At 40.7% G+C, this 25,411-nt stretch overlaps 1 protein-coding gene across 1 annotated transcript in view; it reads right to left on the bottom strand.

The window, feature by feature from the left end:
* Positions 1–25,411, bottom strand: part of STARD13 (StAR related lipid transfer domain containing 13) — a 180,123-nt gene that overhangs the window by 51,571 nt on the left and 103,141 nt on the right. The window contains exons 2-3 of the mRNA XM_021678283.2: positions 13,291–13,362; positions 10,392–10,473 (exon numbers count right to left, since the gene is read on the bottom strand). Coding sequence (XP_021533958.1) covers positions 10,392–10,473; positions 13,291–13,362 — 154 coding nt within the window. The remainder of the gene's footprint in view (positions 1–10,391; positions 10,474–13,290; positions 13,363–25,411) is intronic.

Raw genomic sequence — 25,411 nt, 5'->3', positions numbered from 1 at the left:
AGATAAGCAAAGCAGTTTGATCTTTTTAGAAGAAATGTCACAACGATATCGCTGCCAGAACCTGTTAATTTCTACTGTTGTCTACAGAATCCTTAAGGAGGGCTAATCCATTAGGAAGGGGAAATAGAAATCTCATTTTAAGAGTGAAACCTGAGGTTCTGATGGTAAAGTTAATAAGAAAAAAAAGAAGTCAAAACTCGTTCATCCAACGGTGTACTATGTAACCAGGAACAAGGGGAGGTGCTGGGCATGCAGAGGTGACCAGGATGTGGTCCCTGCCCTTGCAGACCTCACAGTCCTGTGTGTGATATAAATATGACAAATAGGAGAAGAAGCAACTCACTTCCTGAGTGCATAAGGACAAAACCTCCCAGAGGAGAGAATATTTGAGCAAGCCTGTGAAGGACTAAGAGAAATTTGCTGCCTAGGCTAAAAGAATTACAGGCAAAGCAGACAGACATTAAATAGCATGCTTTAGTCTAGGAATTGCAAGTATGTGAGTGGGAATGTCTGCAGAGAAAGGCAGGGGCTAGATCACAAAGGACCAAAATGAATACATCAAGAGCAATCTCGGCGAGGGGGAGCTCCTGAAGGATCTTTGACAGAAGAGTAACGTAATTACATCACATGTTACAAACATAAGTGGTGGTGGGAGATGGAGAATGAGCTGAAGAACAATTAGGACACGTTTACGATAGTGTGGGTGAGAGATGGCAATGAGAAGAAGGGAGTCAGAGCAGATGAAGATTCTGGTCTTCGATGTGGAAGCTGAGGAGGATGGGGAAGAGAGGACAACTCCCAGATTTCAGGCTTTGTCATTGTGCCACCAAATACAGAAAACAGTCACTTAGGGAAGTTGGTAGAGAGCTGGTGTTAAATTTTAGGGCCTTTATGACATCCAGACCCACTTGGGAATGGTGGGCAGAGAGACGATATACACAGAAGATATACAGTAATTGAGCCAACCGTCCAGAGAGAATTCAAACCCTGGAAACTCCAGTGTGTAAGGCATGGGCCAATGAGGAGAAGCCAAGCTCGGAGAAGGTAAGAGGTCAACAGAACTAGCTGAAGGCCGAATCCAAGAAGCCACAGAATGAGCATTATGGGGCGCCTGGGTGGCTCAGTTGGTTAAGCAACTGCCTTCGGCTCAGGTCATGATCCTGGAGTCCCTGGATCGAGTCCCGCATCGGGCTCCCTGCTCAGCAAGGAGCCTGCTTCTCCCTCTGACCCTCCCCCCTCTCATGTGCTCTCTCTCTCTCTCTCATTCTCTCTGGCTCAAATAAATAAATAAAATCTTTAAAAAAAAAAAGAACGAGCATTATGGCAAGGAGGGAGTAATGGTTAGCTGTGCCACATATTTATGGAAAAGTAAGTGATATAATATACAACTTAAAATATGCCTTTTAGATTTAGCAGTTAGCCAGGGCAGTTTTAGAGAAGCCTGAGGGAAGAGAGCTGAGGGGCCAGCAGACCCTGATAAAGTTAGGCCATGGACATAGAGTGTTCTTTTAAGAAGTCTAGCTAAGAAAGAGAGAGATGTGGGGTATTTTGTGGAGAAAAGGAATAATCTACCATCACAGAATATTTTCTTTACATGTAGAAGCAATAAAATAATTCGTGGACAGACAGGTTCTTTCTTCCAGGTTCCAGTTCAAATTAACACACATTTATTGAATTCCTGCTCAGGACAAGGCCACAAAGCACCCTCGCTACACCACTGAATAAAATTCAACCCTTACTGTGGAGCATCTAGAAGCTGGTAGAATGCATCGATCCCCAGCTAACCAGAACCAGAATGGGGCGGTGATCAGCATCAAATCGAGGGGTGCACAGACTGCTCTGAGCACACAGGAGGGAGACCCTGAGAGAGAGCGCGCAGAAGGACAGGACCCAGGGGCCACGCCGAAGAAGCAGGAAAAGGCACAGCAGCGTGCTTGCTGGGAGGGCTGGGGATCTGTGAGCAGAACATGCGCCAGGAGGATCTGAGGGTGACAGGACGGTGGTCTGGGGGTGTCTGAGAGGACTCTTCCACTTCTACTGTAACGGAGGCCTGTCTGGGAGACACAGAAGGCCCTCTGCCTGTGGACAAAGCAACAAAACCTGTCCCATCCTCACATTTTAGATTCCGATTTTACAGTTCAGCTACCAGACTTAGACTGGTCCTGAGGTCTCCCGTGCTGATTTAACGGCCAGGTTCCTGTGATATTTCTAATATTCCTGCCAAAGCCACGAGAAGAGTAACAAGCAAAGGTACACATTCATCTCCAACATGCGATTCTGATTAAAGCCTGCAGCCTGAACTTCTCACCCTCCACTGAAGTATCAGGGGCTAATGGTATCTGGCCCTGTCTGCTAAGGAGTGTTCTGGGAGTGGCGCTCAAAGGCCTTCAGAAACAAAGTCACCGGAGACTCGGGAGACTCCTCCTGACCCAGGGATCAAAGGCAAGGGGGAGCGCGAGCTTCTCCTCTGCAGACAGGGGCGCAGGGCCTGGGAAAGGTCTCCCTGCTGCCCGGGGAGTTTACAAAACAGACTGCAGAGCTGGATGGAGAGCTATGCGGTCCGGTCCGACAACTCTGGTATGTAACCCGGCAAGGGCGGGGCCTTTCAGAAATCACAGGCCATCCAGTGGGAGGGTTTATGGTGTCTGGGGGGAAAAGCCCACAAGTGGCTGTCCCTGAGTCACCGCTGAGTCCATGAAGGCCGTGCCTCTGCTCTGCTGAGCTTTTCACTCTAGCTGTTCTCCGACCAATAGGTCACGCTACTGCGGAAAGGCTGACCTCTCTTCCAGACCAGAAACGCACGGGCAACTGTGCCTGGATATTAGCTGGCGTGTGGGAGGAAAACAGTTAAGCACAGGCAGAGATCTAGCTACAGGAAGAAAATGAAGTATGTGTACGTGTGTGTGGAACGGTGGGATTTGTAAAATATATTTTTTTAATTGAGATATAACTGACATGTAACATTGTGTTCGTTTTAGGTGTGTGACCTAATGATTTGATGTCTGTGTATATTGCAAAATGATCACCAGGATAAGTCTAGTCAACATCCACAGCCACACATCATTACTTTGTTTATCTCGTAATGAGAATGTTTTAAGATTTAGTCTCTTAGCAACTTTCAAATATACAATACAGTATCGTTGATTCTGGTCACCAGGTTGCACACTACATCCCCAGAAAAGTAATTTTAAATAAGCTATAGGTTCTATTGATCAAGGTTTCAAGGAAGAGTGTGAGACCCACTGAAAAATCAATAAGCTTCAACGGCCACAGTGGCCCAAGAGTAAAGAACTTAAAAAAAAAAGTGCAGGTTTTCTTGGACTTCCTTAGTCTGCAGGATTTCAGACACATTTTAAATTCACATACACCTGCATTGGAAAAACCAGATGGGGTGTCCTTAGCCTTTAAGTGTTTACAACGACTGCCTCTAATCCAGATAATTTCTCTAGTGAGAACTGGTCCAAGTTGAAGCAAGGGTCACAACCAGCGATTTCTCTGAGAGGTTCAAAGGTGAAAAGCAAAACACAAACAGGCCGGGGTAACTGGAAGGTTGGAATGCTCACTCCGGGCCCTGGGGTTGTCTCTGGGCTCCTTCTCTGCCTGCCTCCTGGATATGGACTCTTACTGTCCAGTCGTGGTCCTCTTCTGCTCTCCCTACTGTCCCTGGGTGACCTCACACCCTCTCAGGACCTTCCTACCCGTATGTGTGGATGACTCTGTATCTCTGTCTCCAGCTGAGGTCCCTGGCCAGACCTGCACACCCACCTCACATTGGACATCTCCTCCGGGTCCCAGTCCTCCAGGCACCTCAGCTCAACACACCTTCCCCTGCTCAGACCCAGGCCAGACTCCATAGCTGCCCCCTGCCTCAGAAAGGGGCATCACCACCCCCAGCTGCTCAAACCAAGGGGAGTCTGGTCACCCTTACTTCTGAACTACAACAATACGAATAACACCTCTTATTCTTAGGGCCTTGTGAAGATGAAATGAGACCAATGTAAAGAGCTTAGTATGCTACTAAGCAATGGTAAGCACTCACTAAATGTTAGCCATTGTCATCTATTATTTATCTGGCAAAGGAAGGCATTTTTAAAAACATTAGTGTTTTTAATAATGCAACACAAAATATCTAATATAGATCAAATATATATGTAATTAAAAATATAAACTCTCCCCTCAAATTGCTGTCCTATTTTGTAGTTTCTTGTATATTCTCCCTGAAAGTTTATACACATACAAGTCATTTTGAGTAGCTGATTGGGAAAGGTTACATAAAAGGCCATTTTAAAATACAAGGACCATATATATTTTTTCATGTGTGTGTGTGTGTGTGTGTGTGTAAAATCCCCTATCTCTGACTCTGCCATGTCTGTACCTGTCTATATCCTGGGGCTGCCCTATGCTATATAGGCTACATTGTGGTAAGGTTCATAGTAGAGGTGGGGTAAGGATAAAGATAAAGATGTCCTTCCTGCACATTAACTTAGTTAAAAAAAAAAAAAAGCTAAAAGTTCAAAAGAGGCATATCAAAATTTCATGTGTTCTTGTCTGGGTAATCCCTACTGGCCTTTTAGGGTCATTTTTCCAAGAAGCCCTCTCTGAAACCCCTTCCCCTGCATCTGTACTTCTAGTGATCATATCATTTGTTCAAGTAAATCATAATTTACTCATTTCTCAACCCTGGCACAACTGGCATTTGAGGCCAGACAATTCTTGGCTGTGGGGGCTGCCCTGCGTATTGTAGGAGGCTTGGTGGCATCCCTGACCTCCATCCACTAGATGCTGGTAGCATGGCCCAGTTGTGATGAGCAAAAATATGTCCCCGGATGTTGAGAGGGGAACAAAAGGCTCCTCCCCTTCCAGGTTGAGACCACTTCATTAGCCTGACACCTCGGGTGAGGATTCTGGCTTATTGGTCTCTGTAGCAGAGAGGCCTGAAGAGACAGCCTTGGTGAACCTAGCTGAAGGAGCAAATGAGAAGGGCCTGCTACTCTCCTGAGAGTAAACCAGATCTAATCTCTTCACAAAAGAACCATGTGCTTTCAACTCTTACTTTAATTATTATTATTTTTAAATATGGAGTTCCATGAAGAATAAGGTAGAAATACAACCATAATTTCTATTCTTGGGATTTATAAGTCAAACGCAGGAATTCACCGGGCAACAGAGACATCTTCGGAAAAATTAACCTCAAAAAAAGAAATGGAAAGCACTCCAAATTGCATTTCACAAGAAGACCTAAGCTTTCTATGGAAACTCCAGAAGCAGCACGTCTGACTTTGAATCTTAGCAACGCCATTCACTAGCTGTAAGTGGGCCAATTATTTTAAACCTCTGTTCCTCAGTTTCCTTGTCTGTAAAATGGGAATCACATTAGGTTAGAGCCTATTTTATAAGGTTGTTATGAGAAGTAAATAACTAAATATTTGTAGAATCCTTAGAGTGGTACTCAGTAGATAACAAGCACTTTGTGTTTTTTTAAAAAATAAAATCACCGCTTACTGGATCTGTATTTATTTATAGCTCAGAATTTTAAAGTTGGAAGTGACCATGATTATTATGTAACCCCCTATACCTTTCCCTCAATGATGTGTCCAAGGTTTTAGCCCAGTTGTCATATATCATTCTATGACATAACATAATATATAATACTGTACATTTTCTGTGATAAATACTCTAAAAGAGAAAATACCTAAAATATATATCAATATTCATAAAGACTACCATTATTTATTATTATTGTTATTTAACATACTCAAAGATGTGCATTTGTGTGCAGAGGTAAATCATAAATATCATTTTTGTCAGTACTCTCCTCCACCAGCTCCCCTGACCCAGATGAAAACCATGGTCATTAATTATCCTTTTAAATACAAAGGGCAATGATAGATGCACTCTAGAATCCTAATCAATTCCTTATCTCCCTGAAATGGTACTGAACAAGGTAATGCCCTACTTTTTAACACCATACAATTAACTAGTAGTTATTAACAACATAAGTTATGTGGATGGTTTATTGGCCTAATATTAAATTAGAAATTCACAGATCACCTTGAACATCAAGGCCCTATACTATCAATCTGAGTGAATATCGCAAATCAAAATGCAAATAGAACATATCACTTATCCTTAAAAAAATCTCATTTAGGGGCTTTGACTTGCTGCAATTTGCTTGAAAGGTGACCAACTTTGCAAGCTATTTTGACACCTTGGCTATTCCTATGTTCTGATACAGTTAACAGTTTCAATTAGCTCATCTAGGTACTTAGATTTGCAATTAGCTTTTCATTACTCACAGGGGAAAATATTTTTCAATTAAGAATTCAGTCAAAGAACATCAAAACAAAATTATAATTGAGGTCGCTAAAATAAGCAACTGCACAACTCTGACTTGCAATTACAAATGTTTGCAGAGCACCTACTATGTGCTGGTGCTGTCAGAGTCGCAGAAGCAATGGTAAGACCTGGTTGCCAGTATGGAAGTTCACACCTTCAGCAAAAACAGCAAGCCTGTCTAGTGTTCAAGATCTAAAAACGGGGTACACCTCTACGTATTCCAGGCCAGGCGTGGGTCTTCCTTGTCATCAACATCCTCAGTATGCTACATTTTTCCAGCCAATCAAAAAGTTAACGCTGCTCCGCAACCCGCTACATGTAATTAGGACCTAGGACACTAACTGTCTACGTAGGTGAGACACTTCCACAAAACAAAGGTGAATGAAATTCTTGTCGCGGGTAACATTTGTAGAAGGCGTTCAGCCCTCTTGTCTTCATTTGTCTACCTGGCAGAGGCTATTTGCTCTCTGGCTATGGTTCCCTTTATGATTCTGCATTAGCTCAGCACTTCAAATATGCATGAGAAATGCGGAGCCTACAAAGCTTCAAAATAAAACAGGAGACCAACTCTATCACTGCATCTGCAATGTACCCACAAGAAAAGGAATAAAATCCCAACCCCTTGCTGCTCTCCAGGCGTCAATCATTATATACCATGTGAGTGGGTGATTGTCCCATTAACCACTCATCGATCTCAAAGTTTTATAAGTGCGGTCATTACCCTCAGGCTGGAGGTCTTCCTTCTGCTTTCTTTCCACTATTTGCTACATGGGACATCAGTGCCCTGGTGGGACTTGTAATGGAGGGAAAGAAACTGCATACGGGTCCCCTTAGCCAAGCCACCTCCATTTCTGCCTCCGTACCGTGCCTGCTTCCTTTGATCCACCCTGCTGTGACTACTCCTTTGGCCTCTGTTTCACCCACCCCTCCTACGCCCCAAGAATCTCAGCTCCCACACTTCCAGCCAAACACTTTTCTTACTTAATGTTTTTGGAGACACAGCTATCATAAGAATTATTCCAATTATAACAACCTCCTGCCCCTTTCCCCATTCTTACAGGAGCTGGGCTCCTGTGAAGAACACTGTGCTGTATGACACCACCACACTTATACATGTTTATGCAGCCATACCTTTCGGGGTAGGTCTGCATGGATCCTGCTGTGGGCTGTATCAGAGAGGGGGCACAAGCTCTGCAAAAGAAGGCTTCCTGATTTTTCTGGCTGACACTAATAGTATTACTCAGAACTTTTTATCTCTAAATGATTTCACATTCATTGTACTGGGTCATCTCTATAACATATCTGAAAGGCTTTTTTTTTTTTTTTTTAAAGAGTAGACTTTGGGGTGGCACCTGGGTGGCTCAGTCGGTTAAGCGTCTGCCTTGGGCTCAGGTCATGATCCCAGGGTCCTGGGATCAAGCCCCAAGTCGGGCTCCCTGCTCAGGAGGGAGTCCTCTTGTCCCTTTCCCTCTGCCTTTACCCCTGCTCATGCTCTCTCCCTCTCCCTCTTCTCTCTTAAATAAATAAAAAAAAAATCTTCAAAAAAAGAGTAGACTTTGATGGAAAAGTCCGGAATTTAGTCAAGGCGCTCAGATCACAAACAGCAGTGGATAGATAAGGATTTACCACCCACATGTATGAGATTCAAAGCTTGTCAGCCATGTCACCAGTGAACATAACTGCACAGAGACAGTGTTTGCCTCTGCAATCCTGACTTGAAAATATGTACTATAATTTTTATTCTTGGTTTACAATGTAATCCTTTATTTATATTTAGAAATAAAATTTTAGAACTCTACGATGAAGCTACTAGGAACTAATGAGTGAATTTAGAAAGATTGTAGGATACAAGGACAACATATAAAAAAATTTACATACTATTAATGAGCAACTGGAAATTGAAATGATAAAAAAAATCTGTACTATCTGCAATAGCATCACAAAACATGAAATTCTTAAGTACTTTTGAGGATGTGTAGTATCCATATGCTGAAAACTACGAGTCAGGTTTTGAAAAAAAAAAAATCAAAGGAGACCTAAATAAAAAGAAACATACACTGTATTTATGAATCACAAGATTCAGTACTGTTAAGCTGTCAATTCTCCCCAAACTGATCTATGGATTCAACATAATCCAAATCAATACTCCAGAGCATTTTTAAAATAGGTATCAACAAGTTGTTTCTAAAATTTATATGAAAAGGCAGAGGAACTAGAATAGCCAAAACAATTCTGGAAAAAAAGAACAAAGTTGGAGGACATGTACTATTTGATTCCAAGACATACATAAAGCTAAGTAATCATGTGTCATGTTGATGTAAGATTAGACATACAGATAAATGGAACAGAATAGACAGTCCAGAAATAGACTTTTACATACATGGTCAATTGATTTACAATACAGGTACAACGGCAATTCAATGAAGAAAGTTAACCTTTTCAACATGGTGCCAAACCAATGGGATGTTGATGTGCAAAGAATGAATCTTGACCCATACTTTGTACCTTGTAAAAAATTAACTTTAGACGGACCATTGAATAAATATAAAACGTAAGTCTGAAATTTCTAGAAGAAAATAAAGGAGAAAATGCTCCTGCTCCTGTTTGGGGTGTATCCCAGACATCCTGAAAACACTGCTTTTCCAATTCATTACCTTTAAAGAGTCACAATCAAACTATCCGCTCCTCTCATAAATGCTTGCAAATGGCATTTTGTGCTTACTTGTTTTCTAGCCCAAATAGCCTGTTCCTATAATTTGTGATTTTACGAGTTCTTTGCACTTACCCACTTGAGCAAACCCACAGTACCATTTTCCTTAAATATTCAGATATCACTTCTTAATGTAAATCTATCTTCTCTTCATATAGGAACCACAGAATGAATATAAAAATATGTATGTCTGGAGATTCAGGAAGACTAAGATTATTCGCATACTATCCTAACATACACTGATCTCTCCTATCTTGACAAAAGTTTTGCTCATCATTACTTTCCAATTAAACTACCATCCTTCTATGTCAATGCAGAATGTGCTAGAGAGAACATTGGATTGCAAATTTTAAGTAGTGCATCTTTTTAAAGATTTTTTTATTTTTAAGGAATCTCTACACCCATTGTGGGGTTCGAACTCATACCCCCGAAATCAAGGGTTGCATGCTCCACTGACTGAGTTAGCCAGGTGCCCTGAAGTACTACATTTTAAGGTCAGTTCAGCCCATAACTAGCTGTGTGGCCATGGAAAAATTACTCACCTCCTGTAAATAATATTTGTCTCCAACCCTGACCTCTCTCCAGGGCTTTAGTTAGGAAACTTCAAATTCCTACAGACACATACATCCTCTCATGCAGCATTTAATTGTTCCTGGATATTGGTTACATTGGCATCTTTTCCTATCACTTAAATTATAATTGTTAGTTATTTGTTCATGTATTCATGCTTTATTTCTTCAACTCGATTTCTCCAACCAGATTATAAATTCTTTGAGGGGAAGGAAGTACTCATATACATCTTTGTTTCCGTCCAGCATCTATCACATAGCAAAGGCTTAAATATTCTAGGTTGCTAATATAATTACTTGAGCTTACATATTCTAGTTTGCTGATATAATCACTTGCCTTTGCAAAAAATACAGCCAAGTTTGACATACTCATAGAGTTGTTCAGGGCCTTCTCTGGCCACTCATGCTGTGGCCTCCCCTGCTGCCTCCTTCCACTAACCCACCCCTGACCCCAATCACCAAAGTCTATGGCTTCATTTTAATATAGTTTGTTCATAGCACTGAACACTCTCTGAGATAACTTTTCCCTCTCCTTCTCTTTTTCTCTCACTGACTCTCTCTTTTTCCTCAATCTATTTTCTGAAGACTCCAACTAGGATTTAAGCTCCGTAAAACCAGGGTCCAATCATGCTCACTGTGGTACTCAGAACCTGGACCCAGGCCTGGCACATTGTAGGCACTCAATAAATACTTACGGAGCTGTTGAACTTGCCCCTCAATACAGTGATACCTATTGGAGACTGCACAATCGAAAGTAATGAAATCACACGTTTTACCTGTAAAGAGGTTCTACAAGGTCCTTTTCAAGAAAATCATGATCATTCTTGACAGCCACAATGTTGATGGGAAATTGGGAATCTGAAAAGGAGAGAGAAACAGAAGTTTTTGCATCTTGTTTTTATCTGAATGGGCACCAATATCTTTTGACCACCACATTTCAGTACACATGACTGATCTTGGCAGTTACTCCCCCATTGATGGATATGTTGGTAATGTTTAAGATAGTAGGCAGTTTTATTTTTATCAAATAAATGCTTTTAAGGATACAAAGGAAGTGTGAAATATGAGAATAACCAAGTGCTTGCCCTTGGATAGGATCGAATACTATGTGCCTGTATTGTTGTAGTTCATTATAATTGCAGACATTTGCCTATATGAAGAGCTTTTTTACTGTTACCATCCACCTAATGTCACTGACTTTTATCTTGATCAGTTCATGAAATACTTAGTTTGGCAGATTTTGTTTTCTTCAGAAAGGAAATTTCCCCAAATACCCAAAGCTCAATGGCCTCGAATGTGTCCTTTTGTAGCAAAATCTTGAGTCACTTTAGACTATCAGCAAAATACTCAAACAACTGAATCCATCCAAAGAGAATAGATTCCAACATCATGACTTTTCTCCCACAGACTCTTCATGCCAACTTTGGAGGTCAAGGGCAATCCTCAAGATGCAGTGTTAATTTTAGGTACCTTATTCACAGAGGGAAAAATTTAGAAATCATTCTCATAGAGGCCACAGTCGAATCTAACAGACAATGTCAATTCATTATCACCATGCTGCCATCCTTTCTCTTTCTCATTTTATATTTTGCATTGCCTCTGCCTTGCCAGTCATAATCAGTCTAAAGGTATCTAAACCTTAATGTGAGTTGGAAAGAGAAACAATCTCTTCTGGTGATAAAAGCAATGTGAGTGCATTCCAGATGGTGCCAGAATGAGGGCTGTCTTGTTCTGCTAGAGAGGGAGTGTGTGTAATAATGAAAAACAGAGACAGCCAAAGCCCAGCTGCCTTGGCTTTGAGTCTTGGCACTGCTAACCTCTAGCTGTACAACTGAGGGCAACTTAGCTAATGTCTTTTGGGCCTGTGTTTCCCCATCTGTAAAATGGGGATGATGAGAATTATAATATTTACCTTGCGGTATTGAGAATATTAGATGAATAGCATAGCTAAAGTACTTTCAACAGAACCTGGCACATCGTATGCTCTATACTATTTGCTCTTTCTTATTATATTTAGTCAATGCATATGGCTTAAACACAATTTGACAGGCACCTTTTACTAACAGCAGATTTTTTTTTCTTTAGGAAGAAATTTCCAAAAATAACCCAAGCTCAATGGCCTCAAATGTTTTCTTTTATAGCAAAATTTTGAGTCACTTTAGAGTATCAGCAAAATATTCAAACAATTGATACTATCTAGAGAGAAGACATTTACTTTACTTCTTAGCCATCTGTAGACAGGTCAGTTTAAATTGCATATTATTGTGCGTTTACAAAGAGAGTTCACATTATAGGAGAAAAGCCACTGCATTATGGCTCACAAGACTGATTTTAATTCTGATTCCTCCACATTTTAATCTTGGAAGTCATGTAACCTCTTCGGACCTCTCCCTCATAATCAGGAAATTGGTGGTGGGGCATGGGAGTAGGGTTGCTTAGACAAAAATTATAAAACCCTCCTTGCCTACAAGGCCATGGTTTATAAAAAACTTGTATCAGAGATTCCAGACTTCAAAGCATATTCCAAGATATGCTTTCCTTCATCCTCAGGGAATTTAAGTTAGAGAAGTAGAATAAGTGTTTTGTTTTTTAAAATATAAAACTGAGCTCCCAGGTGAGTGAGTGAGATTCCCCAGGAACTACAGGTGAATTTTGTTGATTCTTTCTATCCTACATATATTTTATGCCATCAGGAAGAGAACTCGATGCTGCTTCGTGTGCTAGATATCCTTTTTTAGTCCTACAGATCCATTCTCCACTTTTCTATACCCTGCCTTGTGCCCCGAGGATCACCCGTGTGGATGGCATTCAGGGGGATTCATGTCCTTTGGCTTCCTTTCGTGTTAGGCCGCTGGGAATCTCTCGCTGAAGATGGAGGGAGGAAGGAGTGCGGGGTCAGGGCATTTACCCTCCTGGTTCTCCCCCACCGCCAGCTGTGTCCTCTGCTCGAAGGATTCTCTCTCCCTCTGCCCATCCCTTTGGGGCTACGGCAGTTGTAGCTCTGTTGCTATGAGCTCTGGGCCCCTGAACTGTTCTTCATGGCTTCTCATATCCTGTCCACACCTTTGTAATAAACATTTTTAGAAATAAATCCTTGGATTATCTTGAGTGTGCTGTCTGCTTACTGTTGGGATCCTGATTCACTATAGATAAGGACTATCCAAGAAGGAGGCAGAATTGATTATAACTTGGGACAGCATAGTACAGCATAGGGAATACAGTGAATAATACGATAATAACATTATCTGGTGATGCTGGGGACTACACTTAGTGTGGTGAGCCCCTGGCGATGGACAGAATTGTCGAATCACTATGGTGTACACCCAAAACTGATGTAACACTGTATGTCAATTACACTTCCATAATAATTGCAATCATGAAAGCTGCCGATGGTAGAAGGCTGGAAGGAAGAGGCAGAGTTGGGATTGGTGGTGAAGAGAGGAGAAGCAGAAAGCAAAGAAGTGAGAAGCAGGATTGAGCAGAAAGTCAGGTAGGCCTGGGCAGCAATACTCATGTCTAAATCAGTGTAAGCCCTGGGATTGCAAAGGCTGAGGGAAAGAGACAGCAAAGAAAAATGGTTGAGAAGAGACCTGGAAGTCAAAATACACCATAGGATATGTGAGGTTCATTTTGAATTAATGCTCTTTATAAAGAGTGAAGGGAAGGCCAACTTACCCTCATACAACTGAGCGTATTGTGGGAACCCAGCAGCACGGAGCCAGTCACATGCTTCCTTCGCCTCAATTTCTGAAAAATACAAGAAAGGGAAATGCATGAGTCCAATGGGCACACACCAGCACTCTACCTTAATCAAGGAGAAACTGGTGAGCATTGTACAAGTTATTACAAAGCAAAATTGTTCTCAGGTAAGTCTGCAAAAGTCGGCCTACCAGAAATGGGGGTAAAATGAGCAGGTATCACAAAGGTACTTAGGTGTCTATTAAGATTATCTTCAACGTCGATCCACAAGTATTTGGATAATAACAAAACCACAGAACACAAAGGCTGGGTTTCAGGCAGGGAAAAATGTCTTATTTATATACCAGGGAACCAGGGGGCTACAGAGAAGGAGGAAATACTTCCTTATGATCCTTTTTTTTTTTTTTTAATGAACTTCTTTTTAGCTTTCAAAGATAAGGCTAAGAATACTTATCCAACATTCTTTTATCCTTTCACTCTTGGGATAATGAAAGAAAGAATACAACTGGATGGTCTATGAAAATCTATTTTCTCCTGAAGGAAGGTATTACAAAAATCCAATTTTTCTAATGGCTTTAATTCCCAATGCCTTCTAACAAGATGTTCATTCATCAAGCACATTAGAATGGTTTCAAGCTGCAGAGTACAGTGTGGAAAAGCAGAGCTGGTTATCTGGAACTAAGGCGAGTTTGATGGGGCTGCTAGAATCCGTGAGGGCCGAACCCAAAAGGTCGATATGTCCTTTGGGTGACCATTTCGGTGTGGATGTACCAACAACACACGGGACCACCTGCCTGGAGAAGCTGTGGAGTGAGATGGGAGGAGCCTACAGTATGTGAACCAGGTCACTTTTGACCTTGTGAATCCTGGATCATTTCCCAACCACAACTCTCTTAGATAAATATGAATGCAAGGGGAAAGAAGTTCATCTGTCAAAAGTCCAGTTTCTCCAAACAAAATTAAACAGCCTATTATAATGGGTTTCTACTCAGTCCCCTTCCTCTTCTGTTGGGATGGAGCCCGCTCAGATCACTGTATTTCCATTTACTCGGACGTTCATTTCTCCCCATAGCAAAAACCGAGAGTACAGGGTGTTCTTGGGACAACTGCAAAAATAACGATCCGCTCTAACATGGGCTGCGGACCTGAGCCTGTATACCTACGTTGAAAGCACAACGTCCGTGCATTGAATTCAGGGAAACAGTGTCTGTGCAAAATAATGTTTAATGTGACAGAGCTATCTGCTATGTGTTAGGGAAACAGACCAAAGGCCAGATCTTGCACAGGCCCCAAAGGGAAGAGCAAACACTTTCAGCCCCGTCTCACTGACCCGGCTGGACATGGATTGAGATTTGTCATTGAATTCAGGGAAGCAGAGCCTGTGCTGGTCCCTTTCCCAGAGTGTCTGCTTCCTCTGGCAACCCCTAATCCACTGTCATTCCTGTGATCGACAATTTGTAAATCTTGAGTTTTTTTGTCTGGCATGAGGGTTTTTTACATAATTGGTACCAGCACAGACCTAATACGTACTCATGCCTGCCATGTAGGCATCATTCAGAAATACCCGGGGCACCAAGCTGGAAAGAAAAGCTCTGGAAAGCATGTCTCTTAGGAAGGGGTGTCTCTTGAGATCCACAAGTGCAGTTCAAAACGGACTGTACCGTATTGGCTGATGTGGGCCGTCTCTGTGAGGGTACGAAGGACAATTACTGTATGGTCTAAGAGTCCTATTTAGTACTCCTTTGAGAGTCCTTATATGAAGGCTTCCACTTTGAAAATCACACACGTATTTCAGGGGAAGTAGGAAATGCACATTCTGACCTTAACGTGTGGAAAATGTGGCGAGTTTCTACTGAGTCATAGACAGACTGTTGCCTTCTAAATTTTCAAGCTTCAGATTTGCTTTCTCTTTCAGTATAATGCAGCGGTTAATAAGGAGGAAATACCTAATTTCTGGGTATTCTCCAAACTTAATTATGAGCCAGCAAGTCTTTTTTTTTTTAAAGGTTTTCTTTATTTATTTGAGAAAGAGAGAGAGAGTTCAAGCAGGGGGAATGGCAGAGGGAGAGGCTGCGTCAGACTCCGCACTCGGCACTGAGTCTGCTTGAAATTCTCTCTCTCTCTGTGCCCCGCCTTTGTGCATGCCTGCACTCTCTCTCTCAAATAAATAAATAAAATCTTAAAAAAATAAAAAAATAAAAGCTTTTCTAGATAACTTCATTTTATTTTTTCACAAGAGCAACAAAGATAATGAACTGAAATTCTATGCACATGTAAACATGAATAATCAAATCTTAACCAGAATCCAGCTAAATTAAACGTCAAATAGGCTGATTTTTAAAATGGGTAGGCATTTAGCTTCTAAGTCTCAGAGTCAAATAATACAACAAAAACTGCAATTAGTAAATAATAAAGGAGAAGAAACCACATCCCAGCCATGGGGGATGGTTCCTCGACATCACTCTCCCACATTCAACTCGCTATTCTATTTCTGAAAGTCTCTCAAATATTCCCCGTGCTCTAGCTGTAGGCCCAGCACCTTGATATCTCAATCTCAGGGCAAAATCAACTCTTGTTTACCACCTACTGACAAAGCAATCAAACAAAGTAATCACACATACCTAACAGCTCTCAAATTTGACTTTGATCATCACGTTGAGTTGGAGGGAAAAAAAGAGCCTTACAGTTTCTACTGAGTGAGTCCCCACAGCCCCAACTAACACCCATCAAACAAATGCTACTGTTTTCCCCACAGCATATTACACTTGGAATGGCCAAAATGCCTGCAGAATTTAAAAGGAATCATTATTGTCAGTGTCATCATTTCACCAAGATCCATCCATCATTTGAGGAGAGTGTGAAAATCTCTTTTTTACTGAGCTCTTGCTGGCTAGCATAATATTCTGTGAAAACTTTAAGGGCCATTCAAATCACATTTCTATAGTTTTATTTGTTCTCTGTTTGCAGCCCATACCTGTCCCTATAGCAGCTCCAGGGCCACAAGGCAAAGCATCAAGTTGCTGCAAGTCTGTAGAAAACCTAAGTGTGGGGCAGAACAGGAGAGAATGCCCTTGGACAGACTGGCCTACTGATCTCTACTGCGGTTACCACATTACATTACCTGAGAAAATTCAATCCGTTTGGTTCCATAGCGTGATAGGATTTCATTAGAAATTCTGTAATTATTACATGTAAAAATAATTTCTCTTAAATTCTGTAGTGGGTGCCTATTTTTGCCTGCCCAACATCCTTCCCCACTTCTTCAGATAATAGAACCTCTTTATGTTCAAAGCCTCTTCTATATAGGTTAGGTGGGGTTGACACTCCTGGTCACCCTGATCACATTCCTTAGCCCTATCACCACCACCCAAATGGGCATTACCTACTCCTCAAGAACACCCGATTCCCCTTACTGCAGGGAGACCAAGGAGCTTTGGGATCTTAAGTCAACAGTTGTTTGGAGGCTGAAATCTACTAGTTGAAGAGGGAGATACCCAGTTTTTCAATTTCTGCACAAAATCCAAGCAAACCTTTTCACTCAATAAATCCAGGAGATGGTTTGGTGCTAGGCATGCTCTTCTGCCACATATCTGTGATTCTACTTGAGGGAAAGCCACTCACTTTGCCTCAGTTGCCTTTCCTACATGCTTAGAACATGATATGGCCTCTGTTGAGAGACGGAGGTATAGAGGGAGACTGTCTCCCTGGGTGCCTCAGGAGCCGCACACCAATGGGCACGGGAACAAAGTCATTGTGGAAACGAACTACAGCCTGTACACTGGTTTTCAAGAGTATTATATTATTTCTTAATTATACATGCTCGGTGTTGAAAACTTAATAAAAAAAAAACACAAAACGTACTATGAAAGAAAACAGTCAACTCTCGTCCCATTACCTACACATAATTCAATACATGTTACTTATCAAAATGGTAATCATTGTGATACCTTTGGTTGACCACCTTTTTGACAGAATAATACATTATGAATATTTCCCCATGTAATGATAGTGTTGGTAAAAATGAGAAATTTACTTTGTTTTGAGAAGGATGCTTATTTTTTAAATACTTGATTTTTGATTACTGCTGATTGTTAATCACTGCTGGGAGGTTATAAAATCAAGGTAGTCAAGAGAAAACAGTTCAGTAGGGCTTCACCAACACAGACTGGTTGTGGAAAAGGCTGGAAGTCTTTGTAAGTTAAGAGATTTACAAGCTGTTTCTTTAAAGAAATATCATGTAGTGATGTTTGGATAGTCAGGTAGATAAGGTTCTGGAGGGCTCCAGTCAAGTAAGGGGATATTTTGAGCACAGCAAATTTGCCGCCCAGGTTGGCAGGCCTCCTCTCATGTTACAACCTCACTGAATTTTTAAACTGGTGTTTCTTGAGTGCTTGGGAACAGTGTATTCTCCCAGCTAAACATTTTAAGTACATTTTTTGGTTTCCATTATTCTCAGCGCAGCAAATACATTTTCCATAGCTAACTCAAAGGAATACTATTCTTTTTAAATGACCAAAAATTCAAATTAGGGCCAAATTAAATTTTACTAGTATCAGAAAGTTAGCTGGCCAGAAGGAACCTGTTCTACTGTGAAAAGTTTATGAAATCATTATCTAGAGGCATATGTATTTATGTTGTTCTTACAAATCTCCGGGAATTTCAATGGTCACACTGGCTCCAATTTAAGTAGGTCTTCTTTCTTAAGTGTTCATTAAAATACTCAAGAGAAGTGGGGGGAAAAGACATCATGGGTCTCCACGTGATTTAGAAGAGTAGGTGCTTTGTTTTTTCATTTAAACTGGCTAAAATGGTGGGCACCCTGTTTCTGAAAGATTATGGGTGACTCAACCACCACAAGATGTCTGCAGTGGATGCAATTAACACCATTAAAGTATATCAAGGTATTAACATTTCAACACACTCATGGTTGTTGGCTTAGGATAATTTATATGGCTGAGTTAGCTTCATTATTAGTGCACTACTTTAGACGAATGACTCTTTTGTCTTCAGATGGAATTTCTCAAGTGAAGTCCCTATTTATTGAAGGTGTATTTAGTTGGCCATACACTAGGCTAGTTTCGTTAAAACCTATGCCAGAGTATGCATCCCAACTAACGATAGATATGAATGATGCAATAATTAACATTATATAGAACTATACATTACACCACAATCCTTCTCCCAAGAGTGCTTTATAACCCCAATCACAGGTGGGGGATGAAACATCCAAGTTCTGTAGTAATAAGAGACTGATTTACATTCTGCATCATGGCGACAGGATACCTCGTCTTTGCACTCTTCAAATTATTATAGTAAGTTTATTGCGATTTGTAAAAGGCCTGAATAAGTCTTAAATGTTTACCAAGTATAGTTTTTTTTTCTAATATGCATAACCTTTTCTTTCCATTATATTCTAAGTTACTAGTAGAGTTAAAATACAGGTTATTTAGAATAAATTTAAGATTATCGATCACTGAGTATTCAAATCAGTGAACCAACTGATAAACACCCATTTTATCTCCCCATAACGTCAGGCAACTTTTTTTAAGGCAACTTTTCCCTTAATGTGTAGCAAAGTATCTTGCTGTCAGGTAATACAGAACTATATATATATATATATATCTGTGAGTTGTACTCAGTTAAGGTAGGGATTCATGGCTGTGTTTACGTGTACTATTTTCCTGAAAGCAAGGATCACATTCATGTTGAGACATATTACTCCATCACTAATTCTTTTTTTTTTTTTAAGATTTTATTTATTTGACAGAGAGAGACAGCAAGAGAGGGAACACAAGCAGGGAGAGTGGGAGAGGGAGAAGAAGGCCTCCTGCTGAGTGGGGAGCCAGGCGCGAGGCTGGATCCCAGGACCCTGGGATCATGACCTGAGCCAAAAGCAGACGCTTAATGACTGAGGTACCCAGGCACCCCTACTCCATCACTAATTCTTAACACTTGTCTTATATCTCAGGCCTTGAATGATCTTGTGCAAGCTGGATTCATACAAATATAGTCACTTAAAAATAATTTCTATCAGAGTGAAAGAAGATCAAGCAAATTCAACACCTGAGTGGTAGGTCTATTCCTAGTCACTCAAGGGTTGTTTTTCATCATTCTTTTGCAGCTTTGTTGGGGCAATCATTTTTATGTAATTTATTATTAATTTGTTACTAACTTATTTAACTATTAAATTTATAATGAGAATATACGCATGCGTGCGCACGCGCGCACACACACACGCACACACACACAATACATTTCCTTACATGCTTGCAACGATTCCCCACTCTTTCCAATTGTCATGGAACTTGAAGTTCTTCTCCAACTGGGAAGTATATACTTCCCATCCCACTGATATCTGGCTTTGCCTATGACCCACTTTGGCCAATGAAACGTGAACAGAAGCAATGTATGCTAGTTTCAAGCAAAACACTTCAGGAGCCATCACCAAGTTCTTCCAGTTTTCCTTCTCTTTTCCCTGTACCACAAAGCCAGTATGTCTCAGACAGAGGCTGTTCCTTCAGCCTCGGTCCTGGAATGACGACACAGGGAACAAAGCCACAACAGACCAGCTGCAGACATGTAATGTGAGCAAGAAATAAGCTTCTGTTGTTTTATGCCACTACAGCTTGGGGGACAATTTGTTACAGTGGCATAATCTAGCATAAACTAATTTAACTCAGGGCCAGATAGTCATTCTAGAAAGAAAGACTATGGACCTTTATTTCATATAGGTCCATAGTCTTTGCTGGATATCTGTTAGCGTGCCCTAGAAATGAACATAATCAGTCTCAGTAATCATTTCTGCTTGGAATTCTGCTTCCCTGCCTATGGTGCATGGCCTCTACGAATTAAAAAAATGTAGGGGCGCCTGGGTGGCTCAGTCAGTTAGCGTCTGCCTTCGGCTCAGGTCATGATCCCAGGGTCCTGGGATCGAGCCCCGCGTCGGGCTCCCTGCTCGGCAGGGAATCTGCTTCTCTCTCTCTCCCTCTGCCCCTCCCCACCACTCGTTCTTTCTCTCTCTCTCTCTCTCTCTCTCAAATAAATAAAACCTTTAAAAAAAGGTAAACAATCCTTTCACAATCCTCTGTCACATGTAGCCACATGTGTGAGTGTGTGAGTGCACAGTTTTTCTCTCTCACATACACACACTACAGAAAATCAAAAGTTCAATTGCAACTGAACAAGGAAAGTCACCAGGAGTATAAATGCTATTCCTTATGCTCATATTCCTAATAGTATAAAAGAAAAGAAAAAAAAAAAATTACAATCCCACCCCGATCAATCTCAAAGAAAAAGAAAGCAGAAAGTATATGCTCTGCCGGCCAAATAGCTTCTGACCAGATTGTTTTGACTCAAGTTTTCCATGAGGCAGAGTAGCTCTTTATTCTCTCCTTTCGTTTTGTACAGATTGTTCCCATCAGGCGCTTGTGGTATTTCTCAGGGAGGCCGCATGCGGACACAGGCATAGGAACATCCCCAGCTTTTTGAAGTTGCGGAGCCACTGCCTACCACAAAATCCCAAGAGATTCTTCATGGTGGAGTCAGTTAAGCAACTGAAATGCAAGGTAGGGGGACAGAATGTTGATTCAGAAAATTAGAAAGAAGGTCATCATCCACAGGCCTTGGCCAACGTATCTCCATATTGACCCACCAAGATAATGAAGTCTTGAATAGCCTTTCTTGGGACAAGGGAATGAGATTCTGGAGATGATTTTTTCCTCTCTATCTTGGCTTTTTGGGCTTCTCTAGGAAAGGTGAAGAACAGGAGTCCCTGGGAGGTGACTTGATGGTGGTTCTCAGGAGCAGAAGCTCGAACTTCCTCAAGGTCAGCCAAACTGGCAGTTTCCAAGGGGTCCCCGTGTATTCACTGTTACGCTGATGAGCTCCTGCCTGGGGAGGAGCAACTGCTTTGGACAAGTCCCACCACTGCTAGGAAGTCAGGTTTCTTGGCTTTGGATGGGCACTCTTTTATCCTATATTGCTTAAAAAGTTTTTTTTTTTTCAATGTTAAAAAAATATGCATGTCTTTAGGAACTCAAACCCCTTCTCTATTTTCAGAAATATCTGAAAGTCTATACTTGTAAAGGCTTATCTGCTATTTTAGTTTCTTAGTCCAACTCTTATAGCTCTGGGTACTCCCATTACACCAGAAGCTCTCATGGTATCAGGGAAAATTCTACCATGCAGGCATCAGAAGGGGCATGGAAACTGTCCTGATAAAATAACTCCAAGAGCTGGACAGATTCTTTTTGAGTCTTTCACTCCTTACAGGGCTGGGCATGGCATGATATAATCACCAAAGCTAATGACTCCCAGTTCAAGGCTTTGTGCATTTAATTTCTCAGCAATTGTAACACCTGGATGAACTGAAACTAGTGTTTTTGCTTCATTTAGTCCCAAGAAAAGCTGTGTACAACTCAAGTGTAATTTTATTATCTGACTATATAAAAAAAACTTGAGAGTGTATGCGTGTGTGTACTTTTTATTTTTAAATATTTACCAGGAAATATTCACTGGGATAAAATATTTACTGAGAATTTTTCAAAGTGTCTTTGCCAGTTTTCTGGAACGTTTTCTACTTGTCTGCAATGGCACTCATTCTGTGAATGATTTTCTAAACATACATCACCTGTCTCAGAAAATTACGGCCAGATTTAAGAAATTATGTTTTTATTAAGTTTTCAGCTATGGATTCATTTTTTTTCTCCTCCATGTTCTTCAAAGCCAAAGGGAGCACTGAGCTCAGAGGTTTGCTCTTTAAGCATTGGGATTTGTATTTTGCAAGTCATTAGTAGACACTAACATTACATATCTCCTACAGAAAGCAATTTAAAACAGGTTAGGTCATTAAAATAGCTTTACTGATTTGGGAGGGAAGGGATTAAGATTTACACTGAAGGGGTGGGAAACAACTTATATACTGGAGCCCCCCTTTCCATCAGATACAGTGATACATTAATGACTGTCCAACCACATGGCATACTGATATTAAAGTCAATCAAAGCATCCCATAAATATATCACAAATGCAATCAAATAGATTTAAAAAGAAGTTATATACACTATAAAGAGTTTTAAAAGTTTAAAACATAACAAAAGTTTTAAAATCTTGAATAGTTTACTATGTATAGCAAATAACTTCTAATTTTAAAGAACTCTGGGCCTTAATAATTTTTGTCACAAAACCTTAAACTTCAGATTTTAAGTTTAAGAACACAGTAGGAAATGGCAGAAGAATGTGTCATGCAAACACACAAGCACTTCTAAATAGGGGTTCAGGTAGTTCTACCTTATAAAATATAAATATAATTTAATTACCTGACTAGCTCTGGGCATATAACAATTTTTATTAATTGTAGTCAATAATATGGTCTTGACCTAGATGCTTGCCCCAATACTCACTGAATTCAGGTATAAAAGGGTTATTTCCCTTATGAACAGACTTAATAAGAGATTAAAGTGACCAAAAATCCCCTCTTAAATGAAACCTAACAGAAAAGCAGCAAAATCTAAACGCAAGATTTGAAACACCTGAAAGAAAAAAGGAAGCAAAAAAAAATAAAAATCACCACAGTTCTATCATCTAGATATTGATGAACATTTTGCTGGCAAATAGTCTCTCCTTCTTTTATTATGAAGATGTGTATGTGTATCTAGGCTAAATATACTATATATTTTACATAATCTTTAAATAAAATTATAATCTGCATTTCCACTTGACAATGCCTTTTGAACCTCTTTCTAAGCCAACTGATTTCCTTTTCAATCATTCTAGATGGCTGAAAAACATTCCTCCTGCCATAAATTTAAAAAGCATCTTCTTGTATCAATTCAGACGTCAAAATCATGGGTTAAAAATAATAAATTCAGTTCTCTGGAGGCTTTTGCTCTAAAGAAAGAATTTTGCCAGAACGTGCATCCTGGTGAATGTATTTCAGGGAGTACTTCTGGGTTGACATTTCTCATGTTATTTTACATTCTGGATTAAGACCCATCTCATATGGTTTTGATTTATATTCTCAGCAGACTTCAAAAAGGAAATTCCAAGTGGAAGTTTATTCATACACCAGAACTATGTTTAAATGATGCTACAGGGATGTCTTAAACCAACACAAGTCAGGAAGTTCAAAGTTAAGGTTAGATCTTGGACCATGTTCCCACCTCTTCCTTCTTGGTATTTGCAGAGTGGAGATTTTATGGAACGGCTGTCCCACTTGTCTTTGACCTCCCGCATATGTATTTAGATAATTTCAAAGATGCTTTTCAAAACTTTATGTCATAAACTGGTATTTTTGAAAGGGTGTTGCTGAAGTTTCGAGGTTACACTTACAAAACAAAATAAAACAAGACAAATACACTAGACCAAATAGAGAAAAACTCCCCTCTTGTTTTAATGACTAGATGAATATTTGGAGTCCACATGACTGCCCCAATCCTTTAAATAATCAAAAGCAAAATGTGACCCAAATTTCTAAACTAGCAAATCCACCAAGAGTGCCTCTGTTTAGGACAAAACAGGTTTATTTTTGTGCAGGGTTAATGTTATTGCTTTAAAGGGGAGTTTAAAATGAAGATACAGGGGCGCCTGGGTGGCTCAGTCGGTTAAGTGTCTTCCTTTGGCTCAGGTCATGATCCCAGGGTCATGGGATCAAGTCCTGAATCGGGGTCCCTGCTCAGTGGAGAGCTTGCTTCTTCCTCTCCCTCTGCTCATCCCCCCCCACCGCCCACCCCGCTCGTGTGCACTCTCTCTCTCAAATAAAATCTTAAAAAAAAAATGAAGATATATTCTAATTTCATTTTGCTCTTAACTAATGGCATATCTATTAAATAAAACTCATTTCTTCTTCTGTTGAGTACGTATACTCAGTTTTATGAATTAACTTTCTAAAAAGAGCCTGTCGATTTGTTTAGAAAACATCCCTTTATTTGAGGGCATACAGGGACTAACTGTTAGAGTAGCAGTAATATGGCATAAAGTTCTAGAGGCAAGGGCTGAGTTCAAGTCCTAGCTCTATCTCTGATTACCTTCATGGCCTTCGATAGGTTAACTTCAGCATGCCTCAGTTTCCTTATCTATAAAATGGGAATAAACAACAGTACCTACTTCAGAGCGTTGTTGTAAGGGTGAAATGAATTGTTAGCCGTGTTTGCTGCTAGTACAGTGGAGGTGCTTATTGTTCCTTTCCTACAATAGAAAATAGTGGTTCCAATGGCTTCTGATGCTCTCCACTCAGCTTTTTCATTTGGCCTTCAGAAGTAGAAGACTTTCGTGTTACCGATTTATTTGGTAGACATCTGCGGGGTGCCCAGGATTTGAAAAGCTTGCGGTTAGGCACTGTAGGCAGGGTCCTGCCCCAAAGGTCTCTAAGCCAAGCAGAGAAGACAAAGACACATCCAGGAATCACTACTCCCCAAAAAGCAAAAGCCTCCCGGAGCAGGACAAAGTCCTACAAGGCTCAGAGCAAGGGGGGGTATTTCGGATAAAGTGACCCGGACAAACCTAGCAGGTGAGATGAGATTTGAGGCAGAAGATGGTTGGCTAACTGGTTCTGCCCATGGCAATCCCTCTTCTGCCTACCGTCTGCTTTTGAAGCCAGGATTCCTGTGAATTTGGGTCTTTCTGGAATAGAAGCTTATGTTCCTTCATCTGTGTCTGCAGGAGGGCTTTGGGGCCAAACGCAGCCCTGTCCCCTACATCCAGATCCTCCTTATGACAGGAATCTAATAGGCAATTAGTTTTTTACATTCTGTGAAAGATTTTGTTCTACTCTTTCTGTGAAATAATGCTGTATCGCAGGAAGCCATGCTTCACACAATGCGATGCTGTTTAACAAGAGGTAATGAGAGTCATAAATGAAATGTGACACTTTGAAAATGGAACTAAGGGCCTCCGCAGACTGTTTCTTTTAGGATATCAACACCAGGTTGGGGAAGACATTCTGGTGATTAGACTTTATGATGTGCTTACCAGTTAATAAGTAAAATATTAGCAATAACTTGCTTGATATGGGAGGATTTCAAGGGCAAAGACGTGTTTAAACATACCAACCACATCAGAACCTTGGGAAAGAAATCTGTATCAGATGTGTAGGCTTCAT

Source organism: Neomonachus schauinslandi, chromosome 3, assembly GCF_002201575.2.
Source record: "Neomonachus schauinslandi chromosome 3, ASM220157v2, whole genome shotgun sequence".
NCBI lineage: Eukaryota > Metazoa > Chordata > Mammalia > Carnivora > Phocidae > Neomonachus > Neomonachus schauinslandi.
This window is presented reverse-complemented; position numbering and strand designations above follow the sequence as displayed.